At 43.2% G+C, this 24936-nt stretch overlaps 1 protein-coding gene across 3 annotated transcripts in view; it reads right to left on the reverse strand.

Annotated features, from left to right (window-relative positions):
* LOC149362803 (caspase-3-like) overlaps window positions 1-24936 on the reverse strand; it is a 51461-nt gene that overhangs the window by 10620 nt on the left and 15905 nt on the right. For all 3 annotated transcript variants that reach the window (XM_089573236.1, XM_089573238.1, XM_089573237.1), the window contains 3 exons: window positions 9818-10064; window positions 6439-6512; window positions 3072-3242 (listed from right to left, as the gene is read on the reverse strand). In XM_089573236.1, the coding sequence (XP_089429362.1) occupies window positions 3072-3242; window positions 6439-6512; window positions 9818-10064 (492 nt within the window). The remainder of the gene's footprint in view (window positions 1-3071; window positions 3243-6438; window positions 6513-9817; window positions 10065-24936) is intronic.

Genomic DNA, 24936 nt, shown 5'->3' on the forward strand with positions numbered 1-24936 from the left:
GGACATTAAACCCCATAAGCCCAACCAAACCGAAAAGGAATGCTTCTATTTATTAAGAAAAAGCCTCTTCGAGGGCATAATGAATTGAGAAGAAACTCTAATATAGTCGAAGAGGACATAGACGCCAGGTTTGACGCTTGAAAACGACACTGCACACATTGTTCACTAATTTTTTTACTTCGATTTATGGAATGAGCATGCAGAAGGCTATTTTTGTGCCCCTAGTAGATTGCCTAGTATAGTCTTTCAAGGAAATTCGGGGTGGCAAACGTTTTCAGCAGCGGGGATGAAAAAACTACCGCCGACTTTCGTTTTTGCACCAAATGCAAATATGATGCACTGTGTGGCCACTGTTTTGCGTTGTTCATCTTACTTTTTCATTGTTTATTGTGGTTATTCGTTGTTATTCACAATATTGCTGCGCGATTGCAAGTGGTATGTGAAGTGCATTCTTTTTGTTGGCACCGCATGCATGAAGACGGATATGCGTGCATATCAGTCGCGGCTTCCGTTACGGCGGCGGCGTTCTTGTCATCATCATCGGTGGCACCTAGGGTATGCCACCTGCAGAGTGGGCTGTTGACAGCGTAGTTACCACATTCTCACGAGTACCCGGATGCAAATTACATATGACGACCTATAAATCTATATATACAGACACCTGGGCAGATTGTTGACGGCAGGCTGCTACCTGCCTAAAGCAGCAGAAGGGCAAACGACTTTTTCTCTGAAAGTGGGCACGAGTACTAGCGCGCTGAAAATTAAATTCAGCATAGGGTCGGTTGAGGTAATAGGAACAGAAGCAATAGGCGGCGCTTCTTATGCACTTTACCATTGTAGCTGATTGATTGATTGATTGATTGATTGATTGATTGATTGATTGATTGATTGATTGATTGATTGATTGATTGATTGATTGATTGATTGATTGATTGATTGATTGATTGATTGATTGATTGATTGATTGATTGATTGATTGATTGATGTCTAAATAATGTGGCTTTGAGGCACGCAGTAAAAGTAGTCTCAGGATTATTTCAACGATCCGGGGTCTTTTTTTTTTCTTTAACGACCATTGCATTCTCAGCCAAGAGGTGCATTTACATTTCGTGCCGATCAAAATGCTGCCACCGGGTCAAACCCGCAACCCGGAGTTCAGTAGGCGCTTTTCATAGGTAATTAGGCGTGTCGGTACTTAAGAACCAAGCTGATCCAAATGCTCACGAGTAAGCTCCGCTATCAAGAGGAAGGAAGAGGCAGTAGAGCTAGGCTGAATCAGAAAATAGGAGATTTAGTAAAGGTATACTGGCCACTGGAAATGTTAGACAAGCCGACGTTAGTGCCCTGTACGACAGCCAAAGATGAAATGGCGATGAGAAACCTTTTTCTACAGTTCCAAGTCAGGGCTTCAATGCATCTTTCATAAGTAATTAGGCCTGTCGGTACTTTATAAAGAAGCTGATACATATGCTCACGAGTCAGCTCAGCTGTCAAGAGGAAGGAAGAGGCAGTAGAGTAAGGCTGAATCAGAAAATAAGAGATTTAGTAAAGGTATACTTGCCACTGGAAATGTTAGACAAGCCGACGTTAGTGCCCTGTACGACAGCCAAAGATGAAATGGCGATGAGAAACCTTTTTCTACAGTTCCAAGTCAGGGCTTCAATGCATCTTTCATAAGTAATTAGGCCTGTCGGTACTTTATAAAGAAGCTGATACATATGCTCACGAGTCAGCTCAGCTGTCAAGAGGAAGGAAGAGGCAGTAGAGTAAGGCTGAATCAGAAAATAAGAGATTTAGTAAAGGTATACTGGCCACTGGAAATGTTAGACAAGCCGACGTTAGTGCCCTGTACGACAGCCAAAGATGAAATGGCGATGAGAAACCTTTTTCTACAGTTCCAAGTCAGGGCTTCAATGCATCTTTCATAAGTAATTAGGCCTGTCGGTACTTTATAAAGAAGCTGATACATATGCTCACGAGTCAGCTCAGCTGTCAAGAGGAAGGAAGAGGCAGTAGAGTAAGGCTGAATCAGAAAATAAGAGATTTAGTAAAGGTATACTGGCCACTGGAAATGTTAGACAAGCCGACGTTAGTGCCCTGTACGACAGCCAAAGATGAAATGGCGATGAGAAACCTTTTTCTACAGTTCCAAGTCAGGGCTTCAATGCATCTTTCATAAGTAATTAGGCCTGTCGGTACTTTATAAAGAAGCTGATACATATGCTCACGAGTCAGCTCAGCTGTCAAGAGGAAGGAAGAGGCAGTAGAGTAAGGCTGAATGAGAAAATAAGAGATTTAGTAAAGGTATACTTGCCACTGGAAATGTTAGACAAGCCGACGTTAGTGCCCTGTACGACAGCCAAAGATGAAATGGCGATGAGAAACCTTTTTCTACAGTTCCAAGTCAGGGCTTCAATGCATCTTTCATAAGTAATTAGGCCTGTCGGTACTTTATAAAGAAGCTGATACATATGCTCACGAGTCAGCTCAGCTGTCAAGAGGAAGGAAGAGGCAGTAGAGTAAGGCTGAATCAGAAAATAAGAGATTTAGTAAAGGTATACTGGCCACTGCAAATGTTAGACAAGCCGACGTTAGTGCCCTGTACGGCAGCCAAAGATGAAATGGCGATGAGAAACCTTTTTCTACAGTTCCAAGTCAGGGCTTCAATGCATCCGTTCGAGCCAGCACCACTTTGATGCCCTAAACGACGTCCGCTGTTGTGTGCTGTGTGCAAACAAAGAAGCAAGTCATGGAACATGTTCAAGTGGCTTGTGCAGCCGGTCATGCTTCAGTCCTCGAGAACACCTCCAATATCCCTGATAATGTGTTATATTTATAATAATGTGCTTAGAACAAACAAAAATCAGCAAAGCAAGGTAAATGCAAATACGAGAGCAAGCTGACCAAGCAGAGGAAAAAATTTCACACGCGGCTGTCCCTGCCTCTCCCTAACCGCCGGTCCGTTTCTCTGTATGTCTGGTTACTTGAATTATGCTCACAATGAATTCCCTCAGCCAAAGTGTGGCGAATATTTTCAGCCTATTGGAAGAACACAGAGAAAAAGAACTTACTTCAGCAGTCAAATTGGTGAAGACGCAGCAGTTGAAATGCAGTATTCTGAAGAGTGCCACCATGCGCTGGACGTCCAAGTCCGAGCCCGCACGCAATTTTTCGGGGTCATTGAAGTGGCTGTTGTTGATGATGACGCAAAGTCCTCTAGGCCAGCGTACCATTCTGTAGATCTGGAGAACCGTAAAGAGATGGAACCTTCCATAACGAACACTGTGGTTTCAGAGTAGAAGAAACATATTTGATTAAAGATGAAACGCTTTATTTCACGTTCTCGACAAACTGAGGGGAACACTGTATGAAAGTCGCCATGAACAGGAAGCTGAGACCTTCTCAAAAATTCCTAAATTTTTCCTCGGATAGGTATCTAGCGGAAAAAGACTTTTCGACATCATATTTTCAAGTGGGATATGACCCAGGGTGAGTGCAGACAGATTAGCTTCGTCTATCGATGCTCTAAAATACGAGTCCAATGCCGCATCTTCTCAAGCTATCTGTTTTACAGGTATATAGTCGCCTTCCTCCGCGGATAGAAAATAGCCCTTCCTAAAGCTTTCTTGTTACCGAAAACACTAAGCTGATCACAAGACCTTATTGAAAGCGCAATGATATTGATGCCTTTGCTTCTGGTTTATTTAATACTTCAACATAAATAACCGTATCTTGTTTGTTGTTGCGATTGTTCATCGAAGAAAAACAATATTCTGCGGGCCATGATGCATCGTTGCTAACTAGAGTTGGGTAAAACCTTATTCTGCAGTAAAGCTCCACCTTCAATGAAGACGACTACCTAGATTTTCTCCATGATAAAAAATTAACCCATTGTTAAATTTCTTATAGTTGTCGTTACCTAACTACGAGATGAAGTTATAAACATCTGGATTGATTGATACGGTGAGACATTGAAAAAAGCATGTATTAATTTTTCTTTCGACTGTGAGTACAGTAATACAGCACGGTATGAAGCACGGCGCCTTCTTACCAACTGATTTTTGTGTGAACGTGCATTCTGCCATACCGACCAAACTGATGCAATTGCCATCGATCATTTCAATATGCATATCAAAATTCTCGCCACTATAAGAGCTGCCTCATGGCCATGCAATGTACGCTGTTAATAAAGAGAGAAATGTTCACCTGCGTCGCCAATGGCAATTTTATTTAACCGCACTAAGTAAGAGGGCCGCTAGAAGCCAATCAAGAGTGCGCGACAAGTTTTGAGTGTCAAACAGGGAAAGCAACGTGGGACACAACGCGTTATCCAGCCCAGAAAAGCGTTGCATGGCGGAGGCTTCTCAAGCTGCTAAGGCAGCCAAGGAGACGAATCTATTTGTTGCTCGAGAAATACAAGGGGCTCACGGCAGGTCCAGGCACAGCCGCCAAGGTGCCTAGCTATTACTTAAGGGCGGCTACGAACACCTGTAATGATGGCAGATCAGCGCAGACATAGTTGAGAAGAAAGGACGCCACACAACGCGGTGTTCCTTCCTTTCTTCTCTGCTACGCCTGTGTCAATGCTCTGTTTCACCGGATGCATGACCAACTGCTGCTATAGTTCGTGCTCTTGAGCATCTATAAGACATCACATTATAGGGATAACGAATTGCTGCAATGCACTTCATGATGAGGTAGACTACAAATTTTAAATATGAAGTTAGTGTGCTCACTTTAAAAGGTTTTCGGATGCATTTAAATGAGTGGTAAAAGGGGGGGGGGGAGCCAGCAGCCATCTGCACACGTAGTGATGCGTCCTACCAAACTGTACGATTCCAAATTCCCGAAGATCGGCTGCCAAAATTCCGTAGCCTTATTTGTTGCGGCGTAATGATATTGAGCGAAGCCATTTTTTTAAAAGAAAAGATTGTTAGGTTTAATGAAAGAGAGGTTAGTACGTGGATTTAGGGATATGTAGATTTGAGGATACGTGCGTTTGAGGACTGAATTAAGCAAGCGTGCTTATTCTTATCGGTGTAACAAAATACGTCGAGTGCGAGCGGTATCATAAAGGTGATGCTGGGATTAGGAGTTTAATGTCCACAGGCGACAGATCAACACCGAGAGACGCCGTAGTACTACGTAAGGCTTCTGAATAATGTCTCTGAAGTATTGTAGCGTATACTGGCATCGCGCAGCACATATAGTTTTGGCATTTCACCTCAATCAAAATGCGGCTGCCTCAGCCGCGGTTTGGCCCCGCAAATTTGGGATGAAGAGGCGAACGCCACAATGTCTGAACCACCGCAGCGGGGTTCCGCGCAAAAATACACACCCAGCAACATCAAAAAAAGAAATCAGATGTGCAAAAAGCACGACGTCCAACCACTAATCACAATATGATTTACGTGTGCTCACCGCAATTGCCTGCTTGGCAAATTCCAAAGGCTCAATGCTAAACCAGAAAATAGGGTTGCAAGAGAACTTTGCAGCACTCTGCCACGCAGAGCTATAGCCAATCTTCGCAGTACACAGCAGGAGCAGGTTTCCTTACGCCGATATGGACGCCAAAATCCAAAACCCGCACAGCGACAGCAATAGAAGCTTGTTGCCATGCAGCAGAAAATTTGGTATCGAAACAACTAAGTCCTAGCAGGTAGGAGATCGTACACTGAAAAGCCTGTAAACAATATTTGCCAGCCACTGTTGAATATTGGGATTGAAGCTGTATCTTAACCACTCCAATATTTTAAGAAGGCAAAAACTGCAGTCCTCAAGGGTGTGTTTTTGAAAAGCGGCTGTGCTATTCATTTTCCAATCCAAGCTTTTAAAACCAGTTTAACCTTTGTGCATATTGCATAGTGGCACAAGCAAGTGGGGAAAGCTGCTGAAGAATTTGCTTACTTGAGCGACGAAATAAGCGCACAAAATATTCACTCTAGAACATGTTGAACGAATGAGACACTTAGTAAACAATAAATTGAAATCCCTCAGTATTTGACATGTCTACGTAAAGTACACATGGCAAGAAAAACTAATATAACAGCGCTAGCAATAAAACCCTTTAACAAAAAAAAAGTAATGCAAAGTGTTTAGGGCAAAGCAAGTTCACCTGGGATTAGTACAGAAGAGCACAACTTGGTCGCTCATTTTTTGAGTTAAACAATGTGAAAACTTGGTGTTCAATCATTTCGCTCAAAGTTTACACTACGTTTACTGCGGCGAGTGTTCTACTTATGTCCCGTCTATCCTCTCTGCACGCTGATGCAGTAATGAATCTTCAGTCTTTTACCCATATACTTTTCACAACCACCTCTTCTTGGTGCATAGTGTCTCTCGATTCCGTAAGGGTAATTACTTGAACAAGCTGACGTGCAAAAATGTATGTAACAAAAAAGCTGATGGAGCCACGGTTCGTAGCAAGCTGGAGCTTACTTCGTCGCTTTGCTTCAGTTTGCTAGCCGGAGTGATTCGCAGTTCTCCAGAGCCCAACCTCGCCGTACAGTCATCTGCAATAAAAGCGAAGGTTTCAAATCTGTTGTAAATACATATAATAGAGAGGAATGTAATAGTTATTTAGCATACAAGTCACGCACTTGGAAGAAACCTCCTTCAGCAACCATCTAAGAGGCACATAATCCACAAAATAATAAATGTCAGTCGTGACTGTTCCAGCACTGAAATATACAGGGTGTTTCATTTGAGTCGACATATGTTTTAAGAATAGGAATAAGGTTTTTTCAACATAGCATTGTCAGCGGTCAAGTACACTAGAATACAGCTAAGACATGCTAACTAGCTGGCTGGTTAACTGACGTTGAATAGCTAAATTTTTACCTATTACTCTTCAGCTCCTTAATTAAATATAGGCGAGTAGCCTACCGTAAGTAATATTCATATGAGATTTTCGAATTTCAGAAACACGACAACCTTCGCTGCTGTGGCACAAGAAATTTTGGTTATTTGGACGGGTTACGTGCGCTGGAGAGGTCACTTTGCCTACAAGCTTCTCGAAAGCGTATGTATTTTGGCGCGATGCAGCCAATATTTGTTGGGCCATAGCGCCGAGGGTAACCACATTTTCAAAATTATAAAAACTGACATGGATGTTACTGACGGCGGGCTACATGCCTGCTAATAGTTAAAGCCGAAAAATAATAGTTAAAATCTTAACCATTCAATATCAGTTATTCAGCCTGCTAGTTAGCACGCCTTAGTTGTATTCTTGTTTACTTCGCCGCTGAGAGTTCTGCGCCGACAAAACCAGTCTTCTAACTCAACATGGGTATTTTTAAAAATTACGTCATCTTAGGTGAAACACCCTGTATAGCAGCCTCATGACAATGACAAGTCTCGGCTTCGTTCAATAGAGGGAGGTATAGTGCCTTCTTAATCCACCATAGCTTCATCGACATGAATATGGTTGTGTATTTTACGAAGGAATTATATAGTGCCTTAGTGCCCTCCCCACCACTCACTCACCTAATCGATTTAATAGTGTAGTGTTACTCATCTACTCGTGCATGGGTGAGCCGTGGTAGATAAAGTTACCAAAGTTCACATGCGGCGAAAAAATATTCCATGGTTATCACAAAGATGTCACAATTAAATGATCCCTGCTGCTGTTCCGCAAAACAAATTGCTTTCGTTTACCGAAATACAATCGCCGATTTTCGAACATTCACGCAATATTTTAATGGATATATATTCTGGTCAAGGTCGCGGTGACTGGAGCAGCTGCTCACGGCACAAAAGAGCAAGGAAGATGCACACTGAAGCCCTGCACTTAACACAGGAAGAGCGTGGGAAAGCCTTAGTCGGTTCAACAATCATTCAACATCATGGTTCGCCGTCGTCTTGGTCATTACTGTCTCGCTGAAAATTATAAAATTTATCACGGCTTGTCCTTGCTCGTCATAATGCAGGACTGAGCTAGAGCTGGCGCTGCAAGCCTCGTTATTTAGTCTATAAAGCAACCGTTGAGTCATGGGTAAAGTGATTGCTGGTGTGCACAACGCCGTTTACTAAGCAATTTGTCTCGAAAATGAGGTCGATGAAGGTGCTGGGCTTAGTGGAAGCCACCTACTTGCTGATGTCCACCATTCTTCGGCTCCAGAGAGAGCTGCAGTGCTAAAGCCTTCTTGGTACACACACGCAGTGCCCACAAAGACCGCGCTATACCACTGCGCTATATTTGATTAATATTACTGTGGAAGAACGCTGCATAACGGGTCAAAGGTGCCACCTCAGGGCTTAGCATTCTATACACCGTTCTCGGATGTTAAGCCGATGCAGCGCAATTTCGGGTTAAGGGAATGGAGAATTCGGCAGCACCATCTGTGGTAAGGCAGGGTTGGAGTGCCATATCGCGCTAAGCAGACTAAACGAGACTGGGCGACGCTGATGCAGTACTAAAAAGACCCAGAAGCAGCTCTCGTTTTAATGCATCGGTCCATCCATACGAGGAGCAAAGGTCGAAGAGAGATGTCGAAAGAAATTACAAGGGACGCTTGAGCTCCGCCTTCGCGGGGAATCTCCATACCACTCCTGCCACACTCTTGCAGCGGTTAAGTGATGCGTCACTACCCGGCCGATGGCTGTTATAAGCACAGCCACCTGTGTGACTTTCGATGCCCAGTTTGCTTCCCCGAAAAATCTCTGGCTACCAATCAATAATTTAACCGCCACTGGCCACGGCGGACCGTTTTCTCACAATCCGTTGAACATGTTGCCACCTGCTAAGGCGGGCAGGTTACGATGACGTCACAAGGACACGTTCCCAAGGCGGTAGGCTAGCCATCTTCTTTTCTCGACACGCCGCCGATCGGGTTTGCCACTCAAAGTGTCCCTTAACGATATAGCGTTGAAAGGGAGAGTGTGACGGAAGTACATGGCGGGAGGGTGGCGTATGGTTGGGGAATGCACTTGAGAAGGTAAGAGGGGGTTCATCATAAACGCATTTATGTTTTCGCCCTCTGTTCATTTGGTCTAAGTATTGCTTCGCGTAGCAGTAGTCACTACATTTTGAATCAGGCACGAGTACTTTACACCACTTCACTTCGGACAGCTTGTGCCAGGAAAGACGCTGAAACCTTCAAGCGGAATGTGCATCAATTCATTTTCTTTATGTGACAAAAAAGCAACATCAAAGACCGAAAAATCAGAGTTATTCACGAAAAATAAGCATTGCGAGCATATGATTTTAGCACTCTTCACTGAATCAAGGAATCTAAACTGTTTTACGCCGAAATATCTTCTTATCTTCGTGCAGCAGTTAGAACAAAATGACACGAGAAATCGTAGAACGCCTGTTTTTGGTATTTATCGAAAGGCGCTTACTTTTAGCAAATATTTAAATCAAAATTTGTATGGCAGCTTCGTGATGAGTTTAATGCACGGCGTACAATAGCTAAGCCTCAATTTCACGACATTAGGCATTAAAGTGTTAGAACATAGCAGAAATTACTATCGCTCCCTCGGATGTTTCAATCAACTTTTTTAGTTTCTTTGCAATTGTACTCATCGTCTGCATCGCAGTGAAGTATATTAAATAAAATCCAACTATAATACAAGCTTTTGATGCAATTAGACGCTGTACGACCACTGCACCGACTAACAGCTCGTGCCAAGGCTTTCTGATTTATGTACACATGCTAACTCCTTTGTGACATATTTTTAAACAGCGTGCCTGATCGGTGTTTAACTACACTGCAAATTCCTAAATTTTTGCTTTAGCAAATGCGGCCATTAAAATGCAAAAAATCGCACAGTTAATAATTTGGCTTCAAGAAAGCAAAGTTTCATCAATGCTCACATGTGGCTTTGATCCAATGGCAATGTCTCAGTGGAATGTCCTCATAAGCAGTCAGCATGACAACTGGGCCGCAGGAAAAGGGCAGTGATGGAGGCGGTGGCTCTTGCGGGGCATCGCTAACAAAGCAGCAAAGAGTGCGGTACATCCTCTTCTCTTGAAGGACGCTCACAAAGCATTCGAAGGCAGGGGCGACCCTCTTGCGGAGCCGGTGCAGCAGGTACAAGTTGCATATTTCGTCTTGTCTTCCCTGCAAGAGGAGAGAGATTGGTTAGCTAGTTGGTTGACCGATCAATAGACCGGCCGATCAACGGACCGACCGACCGACGGACAGATTGACTGACTGACTGATATTACGCGCTTAAGCGACTTTACCAATTATGAGGCTTCGCGTATTGCAAGGCTCCACGTTTATTTCGACCGCCCTGGACACATCAGCAGCATCGACGGACCAACTGCATCTAGTGCCGCAAAAGATACTGTCTTAATAAACACCTTGGTCTACGCCACCAACCTCACCCCCAAAATTTATTCATCACATCAGCCCACCTGAAACTAATCGCTGGTGTACACTAAAACGAGTTCCTATCACATCGTGTTCTCCAAGGCGCTATCTTTTGCTCATTATATTTTCTATATTAAAAGAAAGGTTTTCGAAACATCATATAATCTAATATTCGTATTCAACAGGCTAAATTTGTAATAGAAGCAGGCATCCTCCTCAAATCGCTGTCTAATACTCCAGGAGAACCTAAAATCAATATCTTCGTCATCCAGAGATGAAAAAGGTAATGCAAGTAAAATACGACTAAGACAATAGCGCTCGCGAACTCCCATATGATTCTTTCCATTGAAGCGTTACGAATCAATTCATGGCTATCAAGCATACATAACTGGAAATAAACTATACAGCTAATGTGACTTCAAATCACCGTATAGACTGCACTAACAACAAAGCAAGCAGAGCTATTCATTATCAGTGTTCATTATCCTCAGCTACTAATTATTAGTGGCCGCATCGTGTGTTAAGCTTATAGCGTTAAAAAGACGCAAGGCCACAACTGTAAAGCGCGTCTAATTCTGAACCCCGCTATCAATACTCTGCCCCATGTCCTGAAACGGAAACGCAGAGCCCTCGTTTGTTAAAGCGCAATTTCCTCTGTGGCATGCCACTCACCATATTATTCTCTGATAGACTGAGCGCACAGTCTTTATTTCACTCTTATTCGAGGAGACAATAGGTGGTTTTGAATAACTGCACCAAACGCTTGCAGGACACTGCCTTTGACCCGTCTGAGCATATTCATTAAACTTTACAAGCAACACAAGCAACACTATTTGAGTGATTTATGAGCAGTGCTTAGAGAAACAGCACAACTCATTTCAACGCTCTTTTCAAATCACCGGAGCAACTGACCCGCCTTTTTGTTTAAATACTGAATGATCGAAACCAAAAATACCAGACCTCAAACATCTGCACATCCGCTGCAGCCAAGACACCTCTGCGCAGCAGTAATGGCGCTACGATTTCGGCCAACACTCAACCCATTATTCGACCATGCTCAGCTGAGCTGAGCGACCATGCTCAGCTCAGCTGTCAAGAGGAAAGAAGAGGCAGTAGAGTACGGCTGAATCAGAAAATAAGAGATTTAGTAAAGGTATACTGGCCACTGGAAATGTTAGACAAGCCGCCCTTAGTGCCCTTTACGACAGCCAAACATGTAATGGCGATGAGAAACCTTTTTCTACAGTTCCAAGTCAGGGCTTATATGCATCTTTCATAAGTAATTAGGCGTGTCGGTACTTTATAACGAAGCTGATCCATATGCTCACGAGTCAGCTCAGCTATCAAGAGGAAGGAAGAGGCAGTAGAGTACGGCTGAATCAGAAAATAAGAGATGTAGTAAAGGTATACTCGCCACTGGAAATGTTAGACAAGCCGACCTTAGTGCCCTCTACGACAGCCAAAGATGAAATGGCGATGAGAAACCTTTTTCTACAGTTCCAAGTCAGGGCTTCAATGCATTTTTCATAGGTAATTAGGCGTGTCGGTATTTTATAACGAAGCTGATCCATATGCTCACGAGTCAGCTCAGCTGTCAAGAGGAAGGAAGAGGCAGTAGAGTAAGGCTGAATGAGAAAATAAGAGATTTAGGAAAGGTGTATTTGCCACTGGAAATGTTAGACAAGCCGACGTTAGTGCCCTGTACGACAGCCAAAGATGAAATGGCGATGAGAAACCTTTTTCTACAGTTCCAAGTCAGGTTTTCAATGCATTTTTCATAGGTAATTATCCGTGTCGGTACTTTATAACGAAGCTGATCCAAATGCTCACGAGTCAGCTCAGCTGTCAAGAGGAAGGAAGAGGCAGTAGAGTAAGGCTGAATCAGAAAATAAGAGATTTAGTAAAGGTATACTGGTCACTGGAAATGTTAGACAAGCCGCCCTTAGTGCCCTGTACGACAGCCAAACATGTAATGGCGATGAGAAAACTTTTTCTACAGTTCCAAGTCAGGTCTTCAATGCATTTTTCATAGGTAATTATCCGTGTCGGTACTTTATAACGAAGCTGATCCAAATGCTCACGAGTCAGCTCAGCTGTCAAGAGGAAGGAAGAGGCAGTAGAGTAAGGCTGAATCAGAAAATAAGAGATTTAGTAAAGGTATACTGGCCACTGGAAATGTTAGACAAGCCGACCTTAGTGCCCTGTACGACAGCCAAACATGTAATGGCGATGAGAAAACTTTTTCTACAGTTCCAAGTCAGGTCTTCAATGCATTTTTCATAGGTAATTATCCGTGTCGGTACTTTATAACGAAGCTGATCCAAATGCTCACGAGTCAGCTCAGCTGTCAAGAGGAAGGAAGAGGCAGTAGAGTAAGGCTGAATCAGAAAATAAGAGATTTAGTAAAGGTATACTCGCCACTGGAAATGTTAGACAAGCCGCCCTTAGTGCCCTGTACGACAGCCAAACATGTAATGGCGATGAGAAACCTTTTTCTACAGTTCCAAGTCAGGGCTTCAATGCATTTTTCATAGGTAATTATCCGTGTCGGTACTTTATAACAAAGCTGATCCAAATGCTCACGAGTCAGCTCAGCTGTCAAGAGGAAGGAAGAGGCAGTAGAGTAAGGCTGAATCAGAAAATAAGAGATTTAGTAAAGGTATACTCGCCACTGGAAATGTTAGACAAGCCGCCCTTAGTGCCCTGTACGACAGCCAAACATGTAATGGCGATGAGAAAACTTTTTCTACAGTTCCAAGTCAGGTCTTCAATGCATTTTTCATAGGTAATTATCCGTGTCGGTACTTTATAACGAAGCTGATCCAAATGCTCACGAGTCAGCTCAGCTGTCAAGAGGAAGGAAGAGGCAGTAGAGTAAGGCTGAATCAGAAAATAAGAGATTTAGTAAAGGTATACTGGCCACTGGAAATGTTAGACAAGCCGCCCTTAGTGCCCTGTACGACAGCCAAACATGTAATGGCGATGAGAAACCTTTTTCTACAGTTCCAAGTCAGGGCTTCAATGCATCTTTCATAAGTAATTAGGCGTGTCGGTACTTTATAACGAAGCTGATCCATATGCTCACGAGTCAGCTCAGCTGTCAAGAGGAAGGAAGAGGCAGTAGAGTACGGCTGAATCAGAAAATAAGAGATTTAGTAAAGGTATACTGGCCACTGGAAATGTTAGAGAAGCCGCCCTTAGTGCCCTGTACGACAGCCAAAGATGAAATGGCGATGAGAAACCTTTTTCTACAGTTCCAAGTCAGGGCTTCAATGCATCTTTCATAAGTAATTAGGCGTGTCGGTACTTTATAACGAAGCTGATCCATATGCTCACGAGTCAGCTCAGCTGTCAAGAGGAAGGAAGAGGCAGTAGAGTACGGCTGAATCAGAAAATAAGAGATTTAGTAAAGGTATACTGGCCACTGGAAATGTTAGAGAAGCCGCCCTTAGTGCCCTGTACGACAGCCAAAGATGAAATGGCGATGAGAAACCTTTTTCTACAGTTCCAAGTCAGGTCTTCAATGCATTTTTCATAGGTAATTATCCGTGTCGGTACTTTATAACGAAGCTGATCCAAATGCTCACGAGTCAGCTCAGCTGTCAAGAGGAAGTAAGAGGCAGTAGAGTAAGGCTGAATCAGAAAATAAGAGATTTAGTAAAGGTATTCTGGCCACTGGAAATGTTAGACAAGCCGACCTTAGTGCCCTGTACGACAGCCAAACATGTAATGGCGATGAGAAACCTTTTTCTACAGTTCCAAGTCAGGTCTTCAATGCATTTTTCATAGGTAATTATCCGTGTCGGTACTTTATAACGAAGCTGATCCAAATGCTCACGAGTCAGCTCAGCTGTCAAGAGGAAGGAAGAGGCAGTAGAGTAAGGCTGAATCAGAAAATAAGAGATTTAGTAAAGGTATACTGGCCACTGGAAATGTTAGACAAGCCGCCCTTAGTGCCCTGTACGACAGCCAAACATGTAATGGCGATGAGAAACCTTTTTCTACAGTTCCAAGTCAGGGCTTCAATGCATTTTTCATAAGTAATTAGTCGTATCGGTACTTTATAACGAAGCTGATCCATATGCTCACGAGTCAGCTCAGCTGTCAAGAGGAAGGAAGAGGCAGTAGAGTAAGCCTGAATCAGAAAATAAGAGATTTAGTAAAGGTATACTGGCCACTGGAAATGTTAGACAAGCCGACCTTAGTGCCCTGTACGACAGCCAAAGATGAAATGGCGATGAGAAACCTTTTTCTACAGTTCCAAGTCAGGGCTTCAATGCATCTTTCATAAGTAATTAGTCGTATCGGTACTTTATAACGAAGCTGATCCAAATGCTCACGAGCCAGCTCAGCTGTCAAGAGGAAGGAAGAGGCAGTAGAGTAAGGCTGAATCAGAAAATAAAAGATTTAGTAAAGGTATACTGGCCACTGGAAACGTTAGACAAGCCGACCTTAGTGCCCTGTACGACAGCCAAAGATGAAATGCCGATGCGAAACCTTTTTCTACAGTTCCAAGTCAGGGCTTCAATGCATTTTTCATAAGTAATTAGTCGTATCGGTACTTTATAACGAAGCTGATCCATATGCTCACGAGTCAGCTCAGCTGTCAAGAGGAAGGAAGAGGCAGTAGAGTAAGCCTGAATCAGAAAATAAGAGATTTAGTAAAGGTATACTGGCCACTGGAAATGTTAGACAAGCCGACCTTAGTGCCCTGTACGACAGCCAAAGATGAAATGGCGATGCGAAACCTTTTTCTACAGTTCCAAGTCAGGGCTTCAATGCATCTTTCATAAGTAATTAGGCGTGTCGGTACTTTATAACGAAGCTGATCCATATGCTCACGAGTCAGCTCAGCTGTCAAGAGGAAGGAAGAGGCAGTAGAGTACGGCTGAATCAGAAAATAAGAGATTTAGTAAAGGTATTCTGGCCACTGGAAATGTTAGACAAGCCGACCTTAGTGCCCTGTACGACAGCCAAACATGTAATGGCGATGAGAAACCTTTTTCTACAGTTCCAAGTCAGGTCTTCAATGCATTTTTCATAGGTAATTATCCGTGTCGGTACTTTATAACGAAGCTGATCCAAATGCTCACGAGTCAGCTCAGCTGTCAAGAGGAAGGAAGAGGCAGTAGAGTAAGGCTGAATCAGAAAATAAGAGATTTAGTAAAGGTATACTGGCCACTGGAAATGTTAGACAAGCCGACCTTAGTGCCCTGTACGACAGCCAAACATGTAATGGCGATGAGAAACCTTTTTCTACAGTTCCAAGTCAGGGCTTCAATGCATTTTTCATAGGTAATTATCCGTGTCGGTACTTTATAACGAAGCTGATCCAAATGCTCACGAGTCAGCTCAGCTGTCAAGAGGAAGGAAGAGGCAGTAGAGTAAGGCTGAATCAGAAAATAAGAGATTTAGTAAAGGTATACTGGCCACTGGAAATGTTAGACAAGCCGCCCTTAGTGCCCTGTACGACAGCCAAACATGTAATGGCGATGAGAAACCTTTTTCTACAGTTCCAAGTCAGGTCTTCAATGCATTTTTCATAGGTAATTATCCGTGTCGGTACTTTATAACGAAGCTGATCCATATGCTCACGAGTCAGCTCAGCTATCAAGAGGAAGGAAGAGGCAGTAGAGTAAGGCTGAATCAGAAAATAAGAGATTTAGTAAAGGTATACTGGCCACTGGAAATGTTAGACAAGCCGACCTTAGTGCCCTGTACGACAGCCAAACATGTAATGGCGATGAGAAACCTTTTTCTACAGTTCCAAGTCAGGTCTTCAATGCATTTTTCATAGGTAATTATCCGTGTCGGTACTTTATAACGAAGCTGATCCATATGCTCACGAGTCAGCTCAGCTGTCAAGAGGAAGGAAGAGGCAGTAGAGTAAGGCTGAATGAGAAAATAAGAGATTTAGGAAAGGTGTATTTGCCACTGGAAATGTTAGACAAGCCGACGTTAGTGCCCTGTACGACAGCCAAAGATGAAATGGCGATGAGAAACCTTTTTCTACAGTTCCAAGTCAGGTCTTCAATGCATTTTTCATTGGTAATTATCCGTGTCGGTACTTTATAACGAAGCTGATCCAAATGCTCACGAGTCAGCTCAGCTGTCAAGAGGAAGGAAGAGGCAGTAGAGTAAGGCTGAATCAGAAAATAAGAGATTTAGTAAAGGTATACTGGCCACTGGAAATGTTAGACAAGCCGACCTTAGTGCCCTCTACGACAGCCAAAGATGAAATGGCGATGAGAAACCTTTTTCTACAGTTCCAAGTCAGGTCTTCAATGCATTTTTCATAGGTAATTATCCGTGTCGGTACTTTATAACGAAGCTGATCCAAATGCTCACGAGTCAGCTCAGCTGTCAAGAGGAAGGAAGAGGCAGTAGAGTAAGGCTGAATCAGAAAATAAGAGATTTAGTAAAGGTATACTGGCCACTGGAAATGTTAGACAAGCCGACCTTAGTGCCCTCTACGACAGCCAAAGATGAAATGGCGATGAGAAACCTTTTTCTACAGTTCCAAGTCAGGTCTTCAATGCATTTTTCATAGGTAATTATCCGTGTCGGTACTTTATAACGAAGCTGATCCAAATGCTCACGAGTCAGCTCAGCTGTCAAGAGGAAGGAAGAGGCAGTAGAGTAAGGCTGAATCAGAAAATAAGAGATTTAGTAAAGGTATACTGGCCACTGGAAATGTTAGACAAGCCGCCCTTAGTGCCCTGTACGACAGCCAAACATGTAATGGCGATGAGAAACCTTTTTCTACAGTTCCAAGTCAGGTCTTCAATGCATTTTTCATAGGTAATTATCCGTGTCGGTACTTTATAAAGAAGCTGATCCATATGCTCACGAGTCAGCTCAGCTGTCAAGAGGAAGGAAGAGGCAGTAGAGTAAGGCTGAATCAGAAAATAAGAGATTTAGTAAAGGTATACTGGCCACTGGAAATGTTAGACAAGCCGACCTTAGTGCCCTGTACGACAGCCAAACATGTAATGGCGATGAGAAACCTTTTTCTACAGTTCCAAGTCAGGTCTTCAATGCATTTTTCATAGGTAATTATCCGTGTCGGTACTTTATAACGAAGCTGATCCAAATGCTCACGAGTCAGCTCAGCTGTCAAGAGGAAGGAAGAGGCAGTAGAGTAAGGCTGAATCAGAAAATAAGAGATTTAGTAAAGGTATACTGGCCACTGGAAATGTTAGACAAGCCGCCCTTAGTGCCCTGTACGACAGCCAAAGATGAAATGGCGATGAGAAACCTTTTTCTACAGTTCCAAGTCAGGGCTTCAATGCATTTTTCATAGGTAATTAGGCGTGTCGGTATTTTATAACGAAGCTGATCCATATGCTCACGAGTCAGCTCAGCTGTCAAGAGGAAGGAAGAGGCAGTAGAGTAAGGCTGAATGAGAAAATAAGAGATTTAGGAAAGGTGTATTTGCCACTGGAAATGTTAGACAAGCCGACGTTAGTGCCCTGTACGACAGCCAAAGATGAAATGGCGATGAGAAACCTTTTTCTACAGTTCCAAGTCAGGTCTTCAATGCATTTTTCATTGGTAATTATCCGTGTCGGTACTTTATAACGAAGCTGATCCAAATGCTCACGAGTCAGCTCAGCTGTCAAGAGGAAGGAAGAGGCAGTAGAGTAAGGCTGAATCAGAAAGTAAGAGATTTAGTAAAGGTATACTGGCCACTGGAAATGTTAGACAAGCCGACCTTAGTGCCCTCTACGACAGCCAAAGATGAAATGGCGATGAGAAACCTTTTTCTACAGTTCCAAGTCAGGTCTTCAATGCATTTTTCATAGGTAATTATCCGTGTCGGTACTTTATAACGAAGCTGATCCAAATGCTCACGAGTCAGCTCAGCTGTCAAGAGGAAGGAAGAGGCAGTAGAGTACGGCTGAATCAGAAAATAAGAGATTTAGTAAAGGTATACTGGCCACTGGAAATGTTAGACAAGCCGCCCTTAGTGCCCTGTACGACAGCCAAAGATGAAATGGCGATGAGAAACCTTTTTCTACAGTTCCAAGTCAGGGCTTCAATGCATCTTTCATAAGTAATTAGGCGTGTCGGTACTTTATAACGAAGCTGATCCATATGCTCACGAGTCAGCTCAGCTGTCAAGAGGAAGGAAGAGGCAGTAGAGTACGGCTGAATCAGAAAATAAGAGATTTAGTAAAGGTATACTGGCCACTGGAAATGTTAGACAAGCCGACCTTAGTGCCCTCTACGACAGCCAAACATGTAATGGCGATGAGAAACCTTTTTCTACAGTTCCAAGTCAGGGCTTCAATGCATCTTTCATAAGTAATTAGGCGTGTCGGTACTTTATAACGAAGCTGATCCATATGCTCACGAGTCAGCTCAGCTGTCAAGAGGAAGGAAGAGGCAGTAGAGTAAGGCTGAATCAGAAAATAAGAGATTTAGTAAAGGTATACTGGCCACTGGAAATGTTAGACAAGCCGACCTTAGTGCCCTCTACGACAGCCAAACATGTAATGGCGATGAGAAACCTTTTTCTACAGTTCCAAGTCAGGGCTTCAATGCATCTTTCATAAGTAATTAGGCGTGTCGGTACTTTATAACGAAGCTGATCCATATGCTCACGAGTCAGCTCAGCTGTCAAGAGGAAGGAAGAGGCAGTAGAGTACGGCTGAATCAGAAAATAAGAGATTTAGTAAAGGTATACTGGCCACTGGAAATGTTAGAGAAGCCGCCCTTAGTGCCCTGTACGACAGCCAAAGATGAAATGGCGATGAGAAACCTTTTTCTACAGTTCCAAGTCAGGGCTTCAATGCATTTTTCATAAGTAATTAGTCGTATCGGTACTTTATAACGAAGCTGATCCAAATGCTCACGAGCCAGCTCAGCTGTCAAGAGGAAGGAAGAGGCAGTAGAGTAAGGCTGAATCAGAAAATAAAAGATTTAGTAAAGGTATACTGGCCACTGGAAACGTTAGACAAGCCGACCTTAGTGCCCTGTACGACAGCCAAAGATGAAATGGCGATGCGAAACCTTTTTCTACAGTTCCAAGTCAGGGCTTCAATGCATTTTTCATAAGTAATTAGTCGTATCGGTACTTTATAACGAAGCTGATCCATATGCTCACGAGTCAGCTCAGCTGTCAAGAGGAAGGAAGAGGCAGTAGAGTAAGCCTGAATCAGAAAATAAGAGATTTAGTAAAGGTATACTGGCCACTGGAAATGTTAGACAAGCCGACCTTAGTGCCCTGTACGACAGCCAAAGATGAAATGGCGATGCGAAACCTTTTTCTACAGTTCCAAGTCAGGGCTTCAATGCATCTTTCATAAGTAATTAGGCGTGTCGGTACTTTATAACGAAGCTGATCCATATGCTCACGAGTCAGCTCAGCTGTCAAGAGGAAGGAAGAGGCAGTAGAGTACGGCTGAATCAGAAAATAAGAGATTTAGTAAAGGTATACTGGCCACTGGAAATGTTAGAGAAGCCGCCCTTAGTGCCCTGTACGACAGCCAAAGATGAAATGGCGATGAGAAACCTTTTTCTACAGTTCCAAGTCAGGTCTTCAATGCATTTTTCATAGGTAATTATCCGTGTCGGTACTTTATAACGAAGCTGATCCAAATGCTCACGAGTCAGCTCAGCTGTCAAGAGGAAGGAAGAGGCAGTAGAGTACGGCTGAATCAGAAAATAAGAGATTTAGTAAAGGTATACTGGCCACTGGAAATGTTAGAGAAGCCGCCCTTAGTGCCCTGTACGACAGCCAAACATGTAATGGCGATGAGAAACCTTTTTCTACAGTTCCAAGTCAGGTCTTCAATGCATTTTTCATAGGTAATTATCCGTGTCGGTACTTTATAACGAAGCTGATCCATATGCTCACGAGTCAGCTCAGCTGTCAAGAGGAAGGAAGAGGCAGTAGAGTAAGGCTGAATCAGAAAATAAGAGATTTAGTAAAGGTATACTGGCCACTGGAAATGTTAGACAAGCCGACCTTAGTGCCCTGTACGACAGCCAAACATGTAATGGCGATGAGAAACCTTTTTCTACAGTTCCAAGTCAGGTCTTCAATGCATTTTTCATAGGTAATTATCCGTGTCGGTACTTTATAACGAAGCTGATCCAAATGCTCACGAGTCAGCTCAGCTGTCAAGAGGAAGGAAGAGGCAGTAGAGTAAGGCTGAATCAGAAAATAAGAGATTTAGTAAAGGTATACTGGCCACTGGAAATGTTAGACAAGCCGACGTTAGTGCCCTGTACGACAGCCAAAGATGAAATGGCGATGAGAAACCTTTTTCTACAGTTCCAAGTCAGGGCTTCAATGCATTTTTCATAGGTAATTAGGCGTGTCGGTATTTTATAACGAAGCTGATCCATATGCTCACGAGTCAGGTCAGCTGTCAAGAGGAAGGAAGAGGCAGTAGAGTAAGGCTGAATGAGAAAATAAGAGATTTAGGAAAGGTGTATTTGCCACTGGAAATGTTAGACAAGCCGACGTTAGTGCCCTGTACGACAGCCAAAGATGAAATGGCGATGAGAAACCTTTTTCTACAGTTCCAAGTCAGGTCTTCAATGCATTTTTCATTGGTAATTATCCGTGTCGGTACTTTATAACGAAGCTGATCCAAATGCTCACGAGTCAGCTCAGCTGTCAAGAGGAAGGAAGAGGCAGTAGAGTAAGGCTGAATCAGAAAATAAGAGATTTAGTAAAGGTATACTGGCCACTGGAAATGTTAGACAAGCCGACCTTAGTGCCCTCTACGACAGCCAAACATGTAATGGCGATGAGAAACCTTTTTCTACAGTTCCAAGTCAGGGCTTCAATGCATCTTTCATAAGTAATTAGGCGTGTCGGTACTTTATAACGAAGCTGATCCATATGCTCACGAGTCAGCTCAGCTGTCAAGAGGAAGGAAGAGGCAGTAGAGTACGGCTGAATCAGAAAATAAGAGATTTAGTAAAGGTATACTGGCCACTGGAAATGTTAGAGAAGCCGCCCTTAGTGCCCTGTACGACAGCCAAAGATGAAATGGCGATGCGAAACCTTTTTCTACAGTTCCAAGTCAGGGCTTGAATGCATTTTTCATAAGTAATTATCCGTGTCGGTACTTTATAACGAAGCTGATCCAAATGCTCACGAGTCAGCTCAGCTGTCAAGAGGAACGAAGAGGCAGTAGAGTAAGCCTGAATCAGAAAATAAGAGATTTAGTAAAGGTATACTGGCCACAGGAAATGTTAGACAAGCCGACGTTAGTGCCCTCTACGACAGCCAAAGATGAAATGGCGATGAGAAACCTTTTTCTACAGTTCCAAGTCAGGTCTTCAATGCATTTTTCATAGGTAATTATCCGTGTCGGTACTTTATAACGAAGCTGATCCAAATGCTCACGAGTCAGCTCAGCTGTCAAGAGGAAGGAAGAGGCAGTAGAGTACGGCTGAATCAGAAAATAAGAGATTTAGTAAAGGTATACTGGCCACTGGAAATGTTAGACAAGCCGACCTTAGTGCCCTCTACGACAGCCAAACATGTAATGGCGATGAGAAACCTTTTTCTACAGTTCCAAGTCAGGGCTTCAATGCATCTTTCATAAGTAATTAGGCGTGTCGGTACTTTATAACGAAGCTGATCCATATGCTCACGAGTCAGCTCAGCTGTCAAGAGGAAGGAAGAGGCAGTAGAGTACGGCTGAATCAGAAAATAAGAGATTTAGTAAAGGTATACTGGCCACTGGAAATGTTAGAGAAGCCGCCCTTAGTGCCCTGTACGACAGCCAAAGATGAAATGGCGATGAGAAACCTTTTTCTACAGTTCCAAGTCAGGGCTTCAATGCATTTTTCATAAGTAATTAGTCGTATCGGTACTTTATAACGAAGCTGATCCAAATGCTCACGAGCCAGCTCAGCTGTCAAGAGGAAGGAAGAGGCAGTAGAGTAAGGCTGAATCAGAAAATAAAAGATTTAGTAAAGGTATACTGGCCACTGGAAACGTTAGACAAGCCGACCTTAGTGCCCTGTACGACAGCCAAAGATGAAATGGCGATGCGAAACCTTTTTCTACAGTTCCAAGTCAGGGCTTCAATGCATTTTTCATAAGTAATTAGTCGTATCGGTGCTTTATAACGAAGCTGATCCATATGCTCACGAGTCAGCTCAGCTGTCAAGAGGAAGGAAGAGGCAGTAGAGTAAGCCTGAATCAGAAAATAAGAGATTTAGTAAAGGTATACTGGCCACTGGAAATGTTAGACAAGCCGACCTTAGTGCCCTGTACGACAGCCAAAGATGAAATGGCGATGCGAAACCTTTTTCTACAGTTCCAAGTCAGGGCTTCAATGCATCTTTCATAAGTAATTAGGCGTGTCGGTACTTTATAACGAAGCTGATCCATATGCTCACGAGTCAGCTCAGCTGTCAAGAGGAAGGAAGAGGCAGTAGAGTACGGCTGAATCAGAAAATAAGAGATTTAGTAAAGGTATACTGGCCACTGGAAATGTTAGAGAAGCCGCCCTTAGTGCCCTGTACGACAGCCAAAGATGAAATGGCGATGAGAAACCTTTTTCTACAGTTCCAAGTCAGGTCTTCAATGCATTTTTCATAGGTAATTATCCGTGTCGGTACTTTATAACGAAGCTGATCCAAATGCTCACGAGTCAGCTCAGCTGTCAAGAGGAAGGAAGAGGCAGTAGAGTACGGCTGAATCAGAAAATAAGAGATTTAGTAAAGGTATACTGGCCACTGGAAATGTTAGAGAAGCCGCCCTTAGTGCCCTGTACGACAGCCAAAGATGAAATGGCGATGAGAAACCTTTTTCTACAGTTCCAAGTCAGGGCTTCAATGCATTTTTCATAAGTAATTAGTCGTATCGGTACTTTATAACGAAGCTGATCCATATGCTCACGAGCCAGCTCAGCTGTCAAGAGGAAGGAAGAGGCAGTAGAGTAAGGCTGAATCAGAAAATAAAAGATTTAGTAAAGGTATACTGGCCACTGGAAACGTTAGACAAGCCGACCTTAGTGCCCTGTACGACAGCCAAAGATGAAATGGCGATGCGAAACCTTTTTCTACAGTTCCAAGTCAGGGCTTCAATGCATTTTTCGTAAGTAATTAGTCGTATCGGTACTTTATAACGAAGCTGATCCATATGCTCACGAGCCAGCTCAGCTGTCAAGAGGAAGGAAGAGGCAGTAGAGTAAGGCTGAATCAGAAAATAAGAGATTTAGTAAAGGTATATTGGCCACTGGAAATGTTAGACAAGCCGACCTTAGTGCCCTGTACGACAGCCAAAGATGAAATGGCGATGCGAAACCTTTTTCTACAGTTCCAAGTCAGGGCTTCAATGCATTTTTCATAAGTAATTAGTCGTATCGGTACTTTATAACGAAGCTGATCCATATGCTCACGAGTCAGCTCAGCTGTCAAGAGGAAGGAAGAGGCAGTAGAGTAAGCCTGAATCAGAAAATAAGAGATTTAGTAAAGGTATACTGGCCACTGGAAATGTTAGACAAGCCGACCTTAGTGCCCTGTACGACAGCCAAAGATGAAATGGCGATGCGAAACCTTTTTCTGCAGTTCGAAGTCAGGGCTTGAATGCATTTTTCATAAGTAATTATCCGTGTCGGTACTTTATAACGAAGCTGATCCATATGCTCACGAGCCAGCTCAGCTGTCAAGAGGAAGGAAGAGGCAGTAGAGTAAGGCTGAATCAGAAAATAAGAGATTTAGTAAAGGTATACTCGCCACTGGAAATGTTAGACAAGCCGACCTTAGTGTCCTATACGACAGCCAAAGATGAAATGGCGATGCGAAACCTTTTTCTACAGTTCCAAGTCAGGGCTTGAATGCATTTTTCATAAGTAATTATCCGTGTCGGTACTTTATAACGAAGCTGATCCAAATGCTCACGAGTCAGCTCAGCTGTCAAGAGGAACGAAGAGGCAGTAGAGTAAGCCTGAATCAGAAAATAAGAGATTTAGTAAAGGTATACTGGCCACAGGAAATGTTAGACAAGCCGACCTTAGTGCCCTGTACGACAGCCAAAGATGAAATGGCGATGCGAAACCTTTTTCTACAGTTCCAAGTCAGGGCTTCAATGCATTTTTCATAAGTAATTAGTCGTATCGGTACCTTATAACGAAGCTGATCCATATGCTCACGAGCCAGCTCAGCTGTCAAGACAAAAGGAAGGAAGAGGCAGTAGAATAAGGCTGAATCAGAAAATAAGAGATTTAGTATTGGTATACTGGCCACTGGAAATGTTAGACAAGCCGACCTTAGTGCCCTGTACGACAGCCAAAGATGAAATGGCGATGCGAAACCTTTTTCTACAGTTCCAAGTCAGGGCTTCAATGCATTTTTCATAAGTAATTAGTCGTATCGGTACTTTATAACGAAGCTGATCCATATGCTCACGAGCCAGCTCAGCTGTCAAGAGGAAGGAAGAGGCAGCAGAGTAAGGCTGAATCAGAAAATAAGAGATTTAGTAAAGGTATACTGGCCACTGGAAAAGTTAGACAAGCCGACCTTAGTGCCCTGTACGACAGCCAAAGATGAAATGGCGATGCGAAACCTTTTTCTACAGTTCCAAGTCAGGGCTTCAATGCATTTTTCATAGGTAATTATCCGTGTCGGTACTTTATAACGA

The sequence above is a fragment of the Amblyomma mixtum genome, chromosome 2, assembly GCF_055824585.1.
Source record: "Amblyomma mixtum isolate Tamu chromosome 2, ASM5582458v1, whole genome shotgun sequence".
NCBI lineage: Eukaryota > Metazoa > Arthropoda > Arachnida > Ixodida > Ixodidae > Amblyomma > Amblyomma mixtum.